Source organism: Hemitrygon akajei, chromosome 29 (assembly GCF_048418815.1).
Source record: "Hemitrygon akajei chromosome 29, sHemAka1.3, whole genome shotgun sequence".
NCBI classification, from domain to species: Eukaryota; Metazoa; Chordata; class Chondrichthyes; order Myliobatiformes; family Dasyatidae; genus Hemitrygon; species Hemitrygon akajei.
The window spans coordinates 42,592,426-42,608,763 of record NC_133152.1 but is presented as its reverse complement, the minus strand read 5'-3'; the positions used below and the strand labels follow the sequence as shown (position 1 = coordinate 42,608,763).

The 16,338-nt window shown below is 41.2% G+C and overlaps 1 protein-coding gene across 2 annotated transcripts in view; it reads left to right on the top strand.

The window, feature by feature from the left end:
* Positions 1 to 16,338, top strand: part of tmem201 (transmembrane protein 201) — a 185,878-nt gene that overhangs the window by 93,582 nt on the left and 75,958 nt on the right. For both annotated transcript variants that reach the window (XM_073032260.1, XM_073032259.1), the window contains exon 7: positions 4,622 to 4,842. In XM_073032260.1, coding sequence (XP_072888361.1) covers positions 4,622 to 4,842 — 221 coding nt within the window. The remainder of the gene's footprint in view (positions 1 to 4,621; positions 4,843 to 16,338) is intronic.

Genomic DNA, 16,338 nt, shown 5'->3' with positions numbered 1-16,338 from the left:
CACTATGGCCCAGCTACTGCAAAGGACTTGGGGCCTAGACCACGCCACCCAACCCAAAGCCATTCTCAAGCTCTTCCAATCAGCTTGGCGTCCAGAGCGATCCAACTTTGCACCTGCTGGGCCAGTTGTATGGGCATTGAATCTCCTCTGCACAGACCCCAACTTCTCTCGGCACCCAGAGCAATCCAACCTAGCACTCAGGGTAGTCATACGAGCATCAGAACTCCATCTGCAACGATTCTGCAACACACCATCACAGCTCATCTCCCGTGAGCTCACCTCGCTATTGTACGCCCCTTCACTGTTTACGGTGATAATTCAATGCAATTTACCTCAGAAAAGGTATTTTTAGTTGGATTTATTAACTTATTAACTACCAGTAAACTATCACACATGTTCAGTAGTACCAACTTAACTGTAAATTAATAGCAGTATGTCCATCAAGGTCTTGATGTAATGAGATTCAAGGTTGAAAGTAAATTTATTGTCAAAGTACATACATATCAGACTCTTGCACAGACCTCTTGTATGATAAGATGGACTATTGACCTGGCAATCTACTTTGTTATAATCTTGCAGTTTATTTTTTACCTGCACCGCAATTTCTTTGTATCTTTTACACGATATTCTGCATTGTCATTGTTTTACCTTGTTCTACCTTGGGAGGCTATGGTAGTGTAGTGGTTAGCACAATGCTACTACAGTTCGGGGCATTGGGGTTTTGGAGTTCAATTCCAGCACAGCCTGTAAGGAGCTTGTATGCCCTCCCCTTGAATGGGTGGGTTTTCTCTCAATGCTCCAGTTCCTTCCCACAGTCCCAAAGACATTCCAGTTGGTTGGTTAATTAATCATTGTAAAGTGTCCTGTCATTAGGCTATGTTAAATTAAGCTAAAAGTAGTAATCTCTGGATTACTACCAGTACCATGTGCTAGTCAGGGCAGGAATAGGATGATAGTACAGATGAATGAGTGGCTGAGGGAGTGGTGCAAGGGGCAGCGTTTCAGATTTCTGGATTATTGTGATCTCTTGGAAAGTATGACCTGTCCAAAAAGGACAGGTTACACCTCAGCCCGAGGGGGACCAGTATCCACGTGGGTAGATTTGCTCGAGCCGTTGGGGAAGGTTGGGGGGGGGGGGGTGGGGGTGGGAGTGATAGGGCTGAGGTTGGGTCAGTTGGTATTCAAGTCAATGTAGTGTGTAGAGAGATGTTAGAGCAAAGTTGAAGTCAGTGGGATGAATTGAAATGTAACAGGCAAAATTGAAAAAGGTGATGAATGCAGGATTGAAGGTGTTATATTTGAATGCATGCAGTATACAGAATAAGGTAGATGATGTTGTAGCACAGTTAGAGGTTGGCAGATATGACACTGTGGGCATCTCAGAGTCGTGGCTAAAAGAAGTTCATAGTTGGATGCTTAACAACAAAGTCCTGTTGAAGAGTTTCGGCCCAAAATGTCAACTGTACTCTTTTCCTAGATGCTGCCTGGCCTGCTGAGTTCCTCTAGCATTTTGTGTGTGTTACTCAAATCCTTAGAAAAGAGGTGACATCGGATCAGAAGATGTAAAATCTTTGTGGGTAGAGATAAGAAACTGCAAAGGTTTAAAAAAAGACCTTAGTGAGGTTATATAAAGGCTCCTGTACAGTAGCCAGGATGTGGGATATAAATTTCAACGGGAAATAGAAAATATATGTAATAAGGGCATGGGGAATTTCAATATGCAGGTAGATTGTGAAAATCAGGTTGGTGCTGGATGGATCTCAAGAGAAGGAATATATAGAATGCCTTTTTAGAGCAGCTTGTGGTTAAGCCTATTAGGAGAAAGAAAATTATGGATTGGGTATTGTGTAATGAACCAGATTTTATTAGGGAGTTTGAGGTAAAGGAACCGTTAGGAGCAGTGATCATGATATAGAATTCACTCTGCAGTTTGAGAGGGAGAAGGTAAAGCATTACAGTGGAGTAAAGGAAATTACAGAGGTATGAGAGGGGAGCTGACCAAAGTTGATTGGAAGGGGACACTAACAGGGATGCTGGAAGAACAGCAACAGTTGGAATTTCTGGGGTAACTTGGAAGGTGCAGGATGGATATATCCCAAACACTAAATATTCTAAATCGTGGAAAAGACATCTATGGCTGACAAGGAAAGTCAAAGACAGCTTAAAAACAAAACAGAGAGCATGTAATATATGCCTTGAACTCCAGACTCGCTGATGATGAGACCCCTAAGTACTCTGGTCAATGGGTCTTGACTTCCAGGCTTCCAATTTGACCTTTGGCCTTGATCCTTGGCCTCGACCCTAGGGCTTGACAATCACCGAACACTGTCTTGAACTCCACGCTCACTGGTGATGGGACCACTGATGAGTCTGGCCGCTGGGCTTTGACTTCTGGATTTCTGATTCGACTCTCAAGACTCGATCCTCAGCACTGACCCCAGGATCTGCCAATCATCGAACACTGGGTTGAGTCGGTGGTGAGGAAGGCAAATCCAATGTTAACATTCATTTTGAGAAGACTGAAATACAAGAGCAAAGATGTGATGCTGAGGCTTTATTAGGCATTGGTCAGACCACACTTGGAGTATTGTGAGCAGTCTGATGCACCTTCACTAAGAAAAGACGTGCTGACCTTGGAGCGGGTCCAGAAATAGCAAAGATAGCTAAATAGTGAGATATTTTTCAGCGTTCATAGACCATTCAGAAATATGATGGCAGAGGGGAAGAAGCTATTCCTGAAGCATTGAATGTATGCCTTCAGACTCCTGTTCTATCTCCCTGGTGATAGCAATGAGAATGGGGCATGTAGCAGATGGTAGGCGTCCTTTATGATGGATGCTGCCTTCTTAAGGCATAACCTTTATGAGATGCCCTCGATGGTGGGGAGACTAGTGCCTTCTGAGTCATTCTAACTGAACACAGCCTCAGAATTTGCAGATAATATTTTCATCATTCTAAACCAAATATTTTATAAATTACTCATTTCTCATGGTCTTTGTATCACCAACCAAACCAGCATTTATTGCAGTTCTTGAATTACCTTCTAGTATGTGGTGACAAGCTGGCGCTTTGCACTGCTGTGGTCCACCTGGCGAAGGTGCTTCCATGGTGCTTTTGGGTGGAGTGTCAGGTCTGAAATAAAACAGAAAGGCTGAGTATTTTTGAAATGGTGGGAGATTAGGGAATATTGATGTTCAAAGGAACCTGGATTTCCTTGTTTGCTGTAACGTGCAACAGGTAATTAGGAAAGCAAATGCTAAGATGGTCTTTATCAGTATAAGATTTGAGTACAAGAGTAATATTGTATTACTGCAATTATATAGGGCCTTGGCAAGACCTCACCTGAAGTATGTTAACTGTCTACTGATTCTAAAGATACACTGGCTGTAGAGGGAGTGTAATGGAGATTTATCAGATTTTTTCCTGGGAAGGTGATCTATCCTATAGGAGATGGAAAATGCCGGCTTTCATTCTCTGTATGTGTGTGTGTGTATGTATTTGTGACAGAATCAAGTTTAATATCACTGACGTGTTGTGAAATTTGTTGTTCTTGTGGCAGCAGTACATTACATAAAAACTGAATTACAGTAAAAAAAATATAAAATTAAGTATTGCGAAAACATAGTGAGGTAGTGTTGATGGTTTCAATAGTCATTCAGAAATCTGGAGTATGTATGTGTTTAAATAATTTATTGCTATTATTACTTTTATCATTTACTTTTTAATTATTATGCATTATTATTCATGGATTTATTCATTCAAAGATGCAGCGTGGTAACAAGCCCTTCTGTCCCAATAAGTTTGTGTCACCCAATTACATCCATGTGACCAATTAATCTACTAACCTCTGAAAGTCCCTGGAATTTTCACTATTCAAGCCAGGGACCAACCACTTTAACACACAAACGTTCTATTCGAGAGCCAGATTGGTTGTCAGATTAGCACAGTAATTCTACAGAGGAAGTTGTCTAACAAAAGTTTAACAAAAGTCTGCTTGTAGCAACAATGTATTTTAAAAAAAGAAAAATGCATATCATGGAAGCGAAGCAGTTAGCATAAAGCTATTATAGCACCAGCAACATGGGTTCAATTCTACCCATGTATGGGTTAGTAGGTTAACTGGTCACATATAGGTTAGTAGGTTAATTGTGGTGAGGAAGTTACCCACACTGGTTCAGGAACCTGCTGCTTGTAGGGTAGTAACTGTTCCTGAACCTGGTGGTGTGGGACCTAAAGCTGTTCCTCTATTCTGATGGCAGCAACAAGAAGAGAGTATGGTCTGGCTGGTGGGCGTCCTAGATGACTCTTTCCGGTAGCATCGCTGCTTGTAAATGTGCTCAATGGTGGGGAGGGCTTTTTCTGTGATGGACTGGGCTGTGTTCACTGGGTTGTAAATCTAGACCTTAACCAGTTGTTCACTAATACTTCTCATTTTTAGAGAACAGGGTTCAGTGCATTAAATTAATTGTTGTCCAAGAGATGTTAGTATAGCCAATATACAAAATTCCACAGAGCCTTGTGTTCCACATGGTTACGTTTCACTTCTGGGTAATAGATCACTATTATGCTGCTCGTTATTAAGTCTAGAAATTCCCTTCAAGGAGATGTTTGTGTTTTGCAGATACCTGTCTGGTGAATCGATCAATTCCTTCTGTGGTGATGGTGCACTTGCATCGCGTGCTTCGACGCCAGTCTCACTGTTCATCCCTGTGCCTCCCAGTATTCCTCAACTGGCAAGACAGCAACTGTATAAAACTTCCAAACGGAATTCCCCTGGCTCGCTTCCTGGTCGTCTGAATAGAGCTCTGTCGCTGGGTACTAGCCCACCACTTACTCGGACAGGTATGGTTTGCTTCTGGAAACTGAATTTGGTGTTCCAGTCTGGTTAACGTAATGGGATCAGTCTCACGGTGAAATCTGCCTGTGTTGAGCATCCTGTAGGCAGCTATATTGGAGCAAGATGCACAATGCTAATCAGAGAGAGAGAGAGAGAGTGAAAGACAGCACCAGGCAGCATGGTTGCGTAGCAATCGGAAGATCAGGGTTCAATTCTCATTGCTGTCTGTAAGGAGTTTGTACATTCTCCTTGTGTTTGCATGGGTTTTTTTTCTCGTTGCTCCAGTTTCCTTCCACATTCCAAAGGAGTAAGGGTTAGGAGTTAGTAAGTTGAGGGCATGGTACGTTGGCACCGGAGGCATGGCGACAATAGCAGGCTGCCCCCACCGCATCCTCAGATTGTTTTGGGTCGTTGTTGCAGGTGACACATTTCGCTGTGTGTTTTGATGTTTCGATGTACATCTGTTAAAGCTATTCTTCTGAAGCAGGCCCTTTGGCCCACCCAATCTATGCCAGCCATCGACCATGCATTTACAGTCATCCTGTATTTTTCCTGTTTTTACTCTCCCCACATTCTTATCAGCTGCCCACTCAAATTCAGCCATACCTCAACACACCCAGTTGGCTGACTAACCCGCAGGTCTTTATCATGTGGGAGGAAACTGGAGCACTTGGAGGAAACCCTTGTGAATGCAGGGAGAACATGCAAACCACACACAGATAGCACCTGAAGTTGGGATAGAGCCTGGCGTCTCTGGAGATTCAAGGCAGTGACTCTATTAGCTGTGCCACAGTACGATTGTAGGCATTCCGTGCTCTCCCTTTTTAACTCTGAGAACGTAACCTGAGGCTTGCTTCTAACCTTTCTAAGCATTCCATCCATGTTAGTTTGTATTATCCAGCGTTCTCAGGATGTACACTCAATAGCCACTTTATAAGGTACACCTGTATACCTTGTTAATGCAAATATATAATCAGTTAATCACGTGGCAGCAACTCAGTGCATTAAAAACATGCAGACATGGTTAAGAGGTTCAGCTGTTGCTTAGACCAACCATCAGAAAGGGGAAGAAATGTAATCTAAGTTACTGCGACTGTGGAATGATTGTTGGTGCCAGATGGGGTGGTTTGAGTTTCTCACAAACTGTTGATTTCCTCGAGTGTTTACAGACAATGGTGTGTGAAAAACAAAAAAAACCACAGTGAGCAGCAGTTCTGTGGGTGAAAACACCTTGTTCATGAGAGAGGTCAAAGAAGACTGGCCAAACTGGTTCAAGCTGACAGGAAGGCGACAGTAACGTATTACAACAGTGGTGTATAAAAGAGCGTCCCTAAATGCACATGTCAAACCTGAAAGTGGTTGGGCTACAGCAGCAGATAACTACAAACATACGCTCAGTGGGCACTATTAGCTACGGGAGATGACTAATAAAGTGGTCACTGAGTGTACTTTGGCGGTTGAGTCTTACTCACATTGCATCATTTCAGTTTGCCCAATTTGCCGAAGCTGGAGAGCCTCATACTCGTGTTTTTAATGCATTGGACTAATGAAAATTTGTTGTGTCATGGGTGCTGCTCAGGGGAGGTGCAGCATGTATGACGGGTAAGGCCCTACCCGAATCACAATATTGTGGGAATTGCAGATGATGTAAAGTCAGATCTGCTGCACTGTCTGGCCTCCACTTCAACTACTCTTAAGGTCTGTTGTCTCTCTGGTCCTAGACTCTTTCTGCAGCAGACCCCATGAATCAAAACAGTCAGATCCTGGCTTTGGAGCACTGAAACTGCAAAGCACCAAGGAGCCTTAGTTCAGGAATAGCTATTCCCCTACAATCAACCATCTACCCGCTGAACCGTATGGATAACTTCACTCACCACTGAACTGATCCCACAACCTATGGACTCACTTTCACTTTTATATAATTCGTGTTCTCAGTATTATTTATTCACTTTTACTTTTGTATTTGCACAGTTTGTTGTCTTTAACATGTTGGTTGTTTGTCAGCCTTTGCGTGTAGTTTTTCCATTTATTCTGTTGTATTTCTTTGTTCTACTCATCGAGATAGTGCCACCATGGTTCCATGGTGATTTTTGTTAAGCGGCTGTCTGCAGGGGGACAAATTTCAGAGTTGTATTCTGTATACATACTTTGATATTAAATGTACTTTGAATTTTTGAATGCCAGCAAGGAAATTAATCTCAGGGTAGTATATGGTGACACTTTGATACTAAATTTACTTTGACCTTTGAGGTGTGCATTTATTTTTTGAAAGAAAATGAGGGTTACTGAGGCAAAACAATCCACAGGAGGAACTTAATGTTTTTAAGACAACTCTGTCTTATTAGTGTTTCTTTATTATTGTCACAGAAACCGGAGACATTGCCATCCAGATTATGGCGTACATAATAATCAAAATAGTACAAAGAAAGCAATGTAGAATATGCTGCTGCAGTTATCGAGCAGGTTGACAAGGTTGGAAAAAGGCACTGCCTCATTCTCCTCCCCTCTCCCCTCCTGCCTGTAATGCTGCAATGGAGGGTCCTCTATCTCTAGTGGTGTCCAGGGCTTCCTTCGTCATGTCATTAACTCTGTTTTCACTACTGTTAATCATGCAGGTCCTGGGTTGAGACTCAGCAATGCTGTCACACTCGGAAGTAGAAGGATTTTTCATTGCAGTTTCCATTACAGTTTTGTCTTGCCAGTCAGGGTTGCTAGCCCTGAGCTGAGCCCCTGATCCTGGAGGACTGGTGGATCGCTCTTAGTCTGGCCTCAAAACTTTGACCTGTTTGGCATGGGTGACCCTGCCGAGAGCCAAAGCATAAAGCCGACTGCAGCCAACATAGCTCAACAGAAGCACGCAAGCCTCCGAACCATGACAAGTTGGTGATCCTTTTGCAAGGACGATCTAATGCACATCTTTTTTAAAACTTGAGCTATTTAAGTACAAATAGCAGCATTGTTTCCTGTATATTCATAGTAAAATTACTGTGGTTTCTTTGTGTAATAGAAAGTAATGAATGACAATGCAAATTATTGTACATTCATACCGAAGCTCCAATGCCAGTTGTCTCTGTGGATTTTGACAGGTTGTTTATCATCGTATTTTCTTTGCACCCACATTTATATTACAACTAAGCAGAAACCTTGAAGGAGTAACATGCCCCACTGTATTTCCATACAACGGATAGAAACTCAGGCATCTGTAATCGTGTAATATGTGTACATTGCTGCTAAACAGATTAGTGTACTCGGAATTATGTCTCCAAATTATATATAAATGCTAAAATGTGGTAGGTCAGTAATTGAGATAAATTATAACATACCACTATAGTGGTGAGCTTCTCTACAAATCAGTTTGTAAATGCAGAATTCCCTATACCAACTTGCTTGCACAATCTTCCGCAGATGACAACAACTCTAATAATATCAATATAATTATCTCCAAGTCTTCAAAACAACTTCAAAAGGGGTGACCAGTGATCAGTGATTAATGTTCAATTCTGTACTGCAGTTTGAATCAAAATTGACTAATTCACAAAAAGGGTCATAAATTCAATCTGTATCCATCCTGCATTGTGCTAGGTAGATTTTGTGACAGGTTGGTGTGTATATATACATATGCACTCAGTGGCCACTTTGTTAGGTATCTCCTTGACATGTACGTTCAGAGATGCTCTTCTGCACACCACCACTGTAATGTGTGGTTATTTGAGTTACTGTCACCTCTCTGTCGGTTTCAACCAGTCTGGCCGTTCTTCTTTGGCTTATCTCATTAACAAGGTGTACTCACTCACAGAACTGCTGCTCACTAGATTTTTGTTTTGTTTTTTGCACCATTCTCTGTAACCTCTAGAGACTGCTGTGTGTGGGGAAAATCCCAGAAAATCAGTAGTTTCTGAGATATTCAGCCACCCTGTCTGGCACCAGCAACCATTCCAAAGTCAGTCACTTAGATCACATTTCTTCATTTTGGTGTTTGCTCTGAAGAATAACTGAACCTCTTAACCCTGTCAGCATGCTTTTCTGCACCGACTTGCTGCCATGTGATTGGCTGATTAGATATTTGCCTTAATGAGCAGGTGTACAAGTGTAGCTAATAAAGTGGCCACTGAGTTTAATCTGTTAAAAGCCCTTAGAGACAAGAATGATACAGTCAAAGGTGAGTTTGTTGTCACATGACCAAGTGTATACGCGTAGGGACGATGAAAAGCTTGCAACAGACAGTGCATTAGTAAAAGTGCACGATAATTTGCATTGTCTTCTATCACTTTTTCGTACTATTTAGAGGGGAATTGAAAATTACTCAGTTATAACTTATGCTTCCAGTAATTCCTCATGCAACCCTGCTGTTCTTGAGGTAGTAAGTCGGTGGAATTCATTGTCACAGATGGCTGTGGAGGCCCAGTCATGGGTATATTTAAGCAAAATTTGGTGGGTTCTTGATTAGTAAGAGTGTCAAAGGTTACGGGGAGAAAGCAGAAGAATAGGGGTTAAAAGGGAAAATAAATCAGCCATAATTGAATGGTGGAGTAGACTTGATGGACTGAATGGCCTAATTCTGCTCCTATGTCATATAAATAATGAGAAGGGTAGCAACTCAAAGAACTCCTACCTGTGGACCACCCACCACCTCCCCGGAAGAGTCGACTGGTCTCATCACCTACCTCAGAATGCACAGAACCGGAGTGAAAGCTAACCAGCACCAACTATAAAGTGCTTCTTGGATCGTCCTCCACAACAATGCTTTCTGGGCCTTCTGGGCTGCTGCTTTTTTCTGGTTTTAGTGAGCGAAACTCTTGTTGATACACGACCATAAAATGAGTCCCCCTTTGTGCACTGCACCCAGCTGTGTGCCTGTCAGAATGCAAAGTAAATCTTTCAAAGGAGACATGCTTTAACAGGCAAGAAAGTCAACTACAAAGTTCTGGTTGGGCTCTTTCAACACCTTTTGAACATGAAATGATTTTGATGCAGTGATTTTTTTTTAAAAGCAACTGCATACTGCATGAAGCCCAAACCATTATGACAGATTTTATATTCTTCAAATTCTAAGCAAATTTTTGAGGCTTCAAAGCTGTCGCTCAATTATTAATGATTTGACCACACACAGTATGCCAAGAATAGCTGTAATTATATTTTAATTTAACATTTAGGATATGCAACCTAATGTATTCGTCAGAACTTTGGCGTAGTTTGATCCTTACAATCTTTATTTGCTAGCATCTGAGAGTCTCAGGCAAAATTTATAATGTTTTAAGTTAAGAATGTCATTGTTCTTGACATTCAGATACTGAGGTAGAGCACATTTTACCAAAGAGGTTTCCTTGATTTAAGCCTGTGTCAGTTTGTTGAGCAATCTCTACTTAGTGTCCGTGATTTCAAATTTCCTGATGGTGAAGTAAAGGATACAGAACTCAGAAGAGGTTTGGGGGCCTGGTCTATATTGTGTTATTACTGCAGTGTAAAGGAGGTGCAAGAACTACTGTCTTGTGAAAGTAGATGATCTTTTTCCAGATGAAATACGTTCATATTTTCTTGCTATATTGCAGCCTCAGTCAACAACAAAAAAGATACAGCAATCTTTGTTTCTTTGTGATTTCTTGTTTGGCCATTCCAACCTCCTTCAACATGTCTAAAGTTTAACTATTTATATGAATCTTGATATTGTTTCTTTATGGTTTCCTTTACAGCGCCAATGATTGGAAAGTCAGTGTTCAATTTTCACCACTGTCTGTAAGGAGCACTGCATATTGCCACTGGAAGCATGGTGACATTTGCAGGCTGCCCCCAACACAACCTCACACTATGTTGTTCATTGACATGAATGATGTGTTTCACTGTATGTTTTGATGTTTCAAAGTACATGTGACAAGTAAAGCTAATCAAATCTTTAATCTTCAGCAGAAGAGTTGCTGATTTAATTTTTCCTTTACATAGATACGTGCTTCCAAGCTTAAATCTAACGCTCCATTTCATGATGTATTCTAACCAGTGGAAGTAATTGATCTCGGTCAATCCTGACAGTTCCACTCAAGTAAGTGAAGGACTGAGAAGCCTGCAGACCAGAAAGAACTTCGGTCTGCAAATCAGTGAATTCGAATGTATCGAGGACAGTGGAAGCAGACAGACCAATTGCCTTTGTTCTTGCCATAAGGGAGGAGATGGAGGCTGCCATTTTATGAAGAGTTTTCCATTTTGAACTTAAGTTGCTTGGCTTGATCAGTGTTTTAAAGTTGACACAATGAAGCTTCAGGTAATCTGCTGAACTAGGGATCATTTCCAAATAAAGAAGTTATTTGTGAAGTGTTCTTTGGTTGGATATAACATTCAGGTTTGTGAATGGTGTGGTCTGTATCTGTTTGCGTGATTAAAGCTGGTTGCTGATTGAAAACGAAGAGTCATAAATTACCGATTGTCACTTGCTGGGAAGAGGGCAATAAATTAATGCTGGCCTGGAGCAGAGCCAATAAAAAGGTGTTAACAGTCAGACACATGACCTACAACCAATGACACTAGAAGGCAAACACGAGGAAATCTGCAGATGCTGGAAATTCAAGCAACACACACAAAATGCTGGTGGAACGCAGCAGGCCAGGCAGCATCTATAGGAAGAAGCACAGTCGACATTTTGGGCCCAGACCCTTCGTCAGGACTAACTGAAAGAAAAGAAAGAAAGAGATTTGAAAGTTGAATGCAATATTTGAATTGGTAAGAAATGAGTATAAAAGCAGAGGTCTTCACATACAAAGCAGTGATAACTTTGAAGAATAACCATCGCGGGTACAAATGTGAATAATCCAGTGTGGAACACGTGGAGAGTGAATCAGGACTACGAGGAATGCCTGGTCAGCGTAGACTCCTTTGTCCGGGTAATACCTTTGCTATTATTTGACTATTCAGGAGAGCCAGGGAAACTAAGCGAGTAAGCACATAACATATTTAGTGTATAAATTCATGTACTTTGTTAGCTTAGACAATAAAGGTACTTGTCGGTAATATAGATTCTGTCTGTACCTCACTGATCATTAGTACAAGGAGTAATTCTTATAACATCTCTTTGTCATAGTAAAGGGAAAATTTATCATGGAAGGTACATGTAAAAGGAGGGTATTGTGAGATATGGACCATGTGCAAAATATGGGATGTTTGGATTGGTATTTAGCACATACATGGTGAGCCAGAGTGTTCCTGTGTATTTGGTCAAAGTCTTTGAACGGACGCATAGCCAAGATGATTTTAACGGAGTACTTAAAGTTAGGGGCATTGAATTTTCAGGCAGGGTGTTCCAGAGGCACAGCCTCTGATGTCATAACTGCCAAGGGTTGTTTCAGAGCCAGGTCTTGGAGGAATGCTGAACTCTGAGGGTTCTTTGCTGTGAAGAGGTGTAAGACCACAGAACATCTGGATCAGAAATTAGAATAGATTTGCTGGATCACACGCTGTTTTGGTCAGCAAACAGAAGTGGTGGATGTCATGGAGTGACACAGTAGGGAAACAGGCCCTTTGGCCCACTGAATCCATGTCCATCGTCTGCTCTTCCCACCAACACATCAATTCTCCCAAATTCTCACATAGTCCATTTAGTCCAGTCTGTTTGTGTTGTAAAATGAATATTTATTATTACTTTAAAAAAAACTACTGACCTCAATGTTCAATATGCTTTGACATTGTTTATAATTGGTCAGGAATTAAAGTTTTATACCTGATGTGTGGTGATAACCACACATTTTGTTGTATTCTTTTGTAAGTTCTAGACTTCCTGAAGTTGTGAAGATGCTATCGTTATCTGAACCACCCAATTATCATCGTTAAGTTTTGATTCTTGATGAATTGTGTCAGCTGAGAATGAGTTGAAAGTTTGTCCTGAGTCTTCCAGTCCAGAAATTTCACAACAGAAACCAGCCTGGGACTGTCTGTGATGCAGGTTGTAAACACGCAGTTCGGTGGTTACAGCTTCACTGGTTGTTACAGCTTTCCACCACTGAGGGGCAGTGTTGAGTTTCAGATGGGTAATTGTGAGCAGCTCCTGGTTTCTGCCTACATTACAACGTCTCTAAATTTGCTGAATACCTGCTTTCTGTAACAATTTTCACAACTGCTTATTCTCTGCAATTCAGTAGTTGATACATGGGTGCAGTACAGAAAATAATCTGCAAGAGACATTGTGGTATAACCATAGTACACAGAAAGTACAGCACAGGAATAGGTCCTTCAGCCCACAATGTTGTGCTGACCTAATTAAACGCCTCACTAAACTAATCTCTTCTGTCTACCCATTCCCATATCTCTCCATTTTGTGCACATTCATGTACCTATATGAATGCCTTTTAAACACTTCTATTGTGCTTGCCTCCTCTGCCACCCTGCAGCACATTCCAAGTATCCACCGCTCTTCTTTTAAAAAATTGCCCCACACGTCTCAATTGAACTGAGCTCCCCACTTATCTCATCCTTAACATATTAGACATTTTGACCCTAGGAAAAAGATGCTGTCAAGTCTTTGCCACTCATAATTTTATAAACCTTAATCAGGTCTTTCCCTCAGCCGCTGCCGCTCCAGAGAAAACAACCCAAGTTTGTCCAACCTCTCTATTTTAGGCAGCATCCTGGTGAATCTCTTCAGCACCCACTCCAAAGGCTGTAAACCCTTCCAGTAATAGGGCGGCCAGAACTGGATGCTATGCTCCAAGTGTAGCCTAACTAGACTTTGAGAAAACTGCAACACTCTTGGCCCAGAATGTTGAATGTTTTTTTCCCTTCCACATATACTGTCTGACCTGCTGAGTTCCTCCAGCATTTTGTACGTTGCTCTAAATGAACACAATTGGCTGAGATCAGAAAAGCTGGACTGGTAAGTTGCTACAAACTAGTGCGGATCATAGATAATTTTGGATCTGAGTTCGATTTGTACTGCAGGTTCCAAACATGATGGACCTCGGAATGCCAGACCGGAGTTTCCATCTGTATGTAGATTCAGTGTTAATGTAACAAGGTGCAGTATTTCAGGGTGCAAGTGTAGGGAGTAGCTACACAGAAGCCAAACTGGTTTGCTTATCTGAATACCGACAAGACTTATCCACTTCAGACCTTTCAGCTTCCCAAGTGCCTACCTTCTCCTTTGTAATAGCAACTGCGCTCAATTCTGCCCCCTGACACTAATGAATTACTGGCATACTGCTCATGTCTTCCACAGTGGCGTTGCGGTTAGCGCAGCACTACTGTAGTTCAGGAGTTAGATGTTCAATTTCAGCACCAACTAAGAAGTTTGTACTTTTTTCCTGTGACCACGTTGGGTTCCTCTGGGTGCCCTGGTTTCCTCCCACAGTCCAAAGACATACCAGTTGGTAGTTTAATTGGTTGTTGTAAATCGTCCTGTGATTAGGCTAGGGTTGAATAGGTGAGTTCTGGGCAGCACACCAGAAGGGCCTATTCCGAGCTGTATCTTTAAATAAAATAAATAAATAAAATCCTGGCAAATGTATGTGCCAAAGTTTAGGCATTATTTCATTTTTGTGAAAACATTTAAGTTGAGTTGCTGTCCATGACATCAACATTCAGGCAGATATTTTTTTTAACAGTTTTATTTTCAAAATTTCACCCTCTCTGGGATCCAAGCCAAGATGACAGATGAAGATTGATAGATTATGGGATTGGTGCATGCTGGGGCAGACACTTGATGTGGGTCAGGGTTTCAGTCATTGTCACAACTCGTTGGCAATGAATAATGCAATGTAAACTCAGCTCTTGTTAAATGAAGAATTTCTCCTTAGTGCAGGGTGCACTCAAGCCAATCTGAAAAATATTATGTCATTTTTTTCCTTTGCTGAGGTTAATTGAACCCAAACATTTAGTTTGAAGCCAGGTTTTCTGTGACACTGATGCACATTCCCAAGCAAAACTGAAAGCCGGATTCTTTCAGAAGGTGATTAAAGATCTGTGGTAAATTGATAGCTCACCTGAATGAGTCATCTGCTAAAATATTACATCAGCTGTACCTTCCAGTCTTGGCAAACTGCAGGGTTTCACCCCAAGAACATAAGGCAGAATTAGGCCATTTGGCCCATTGAGTCTGCTCCACCATTTGATCATGATGATCAGTCAAAAGCGTATCAATCTTTGTCTTAAGCATACCTAATGAATAGGCCTACACAGCCCTCTGTGACAACAAATTCCACAGTTTCACCACCCTCTGGCTGAAGAAATTTCTCATCTCACTTTTAATGGGATGTCATTTTATTAGACCATAAGATAGATAGATAGATAGATAGATACTTTATTCATCCCCATGGGGAAATTCAACTTTTTTCCAATGTCCCATACACTTGTTGTAGCAAAACTAATTACATACAATACTTAACTCAGTAAAAAATATGATATGCATCTAAATCACTATCTCAAAAAGCATTAATAATAGCTTATTAAAAGATATATATAAAAGATGAGACATAGGAGCATAATAGGCCATTTGGCCCATCAAGTCTGATCCACCAATCCATCATGGCTGATTTATTTTCCCTCTCTCTCTAACCTTTGATGCCCTGACTATTCAAGAACCTATCAACCTCCACTTTAAATGGACCCAGTGACTTGGACTCCACAGTGCTCCGTGGTAACGAATTCCACAGATTCAGCAGCCTCTGGCTAAAGAAATTTCTCCTCATCATTTATAGCTTCCCATCAGAGATCAGTGCGACTATTGGTGCAGTTACATAAGTTGAACTGTGAGCAGAATATTGAGATCTCAGCTGAACAGTGGCACATCCAATGGAAATCCATCTTTTGAATCCTATGTAATACATAGAGTGCAGAAGCGATTTACCAGGATGCTACCTAGACCTGAGGATATGTCGAGCAAGCTAAGGCTTTTCTCTTTGGCATGGAGCAAGAGAGAAGACTTTGTAGAGGTGTACAAGATGAATAGAGGCATAGATAGTAGATAGCCCGGGGTGGAAATAGCTAGTACTGGGGGCATAATTTCTTTACACAAAGTGGTGGATATGTGGAACGCCATGTCGGGTGGTGGTGGAGTTTTAAAAAAACCTCTTCGATAGGCACATGGATGATAGAAAAATGGAGGGCTATGCAAGAGGGATTAGATTGATCTTAAAGTTGGTTAAAAGATTGACACAACATTGTGATCTGAAGGGCCTGTGCTGTGCTGTATGGTTCTTTTTCCTATGAATTAAATGACACTACAAAGGACTATTTAATATAGAAATGTTTTCTGGTGGTTAATGATGGAAATAATTTTTTTTAAATTAAGCATGATGCAATATATCAGATACCAGTGGCTTTAGGACTGTTGAAAGGAACACAGTGGTTTCATCAGACAGGATATTCCAGTTACATCACTGACAGCTTAAACCAGTTCATTAGCAGCAATATAAAAGAAAGATGGATTGCTGCAAATGTGTTTAGATCTTAATAATTTGAATAAAGCTATAAAAAGGAAGCATTGTCTGTTGATAAAGATGTAGTGGATGCCAAAAAAATTTCCAATT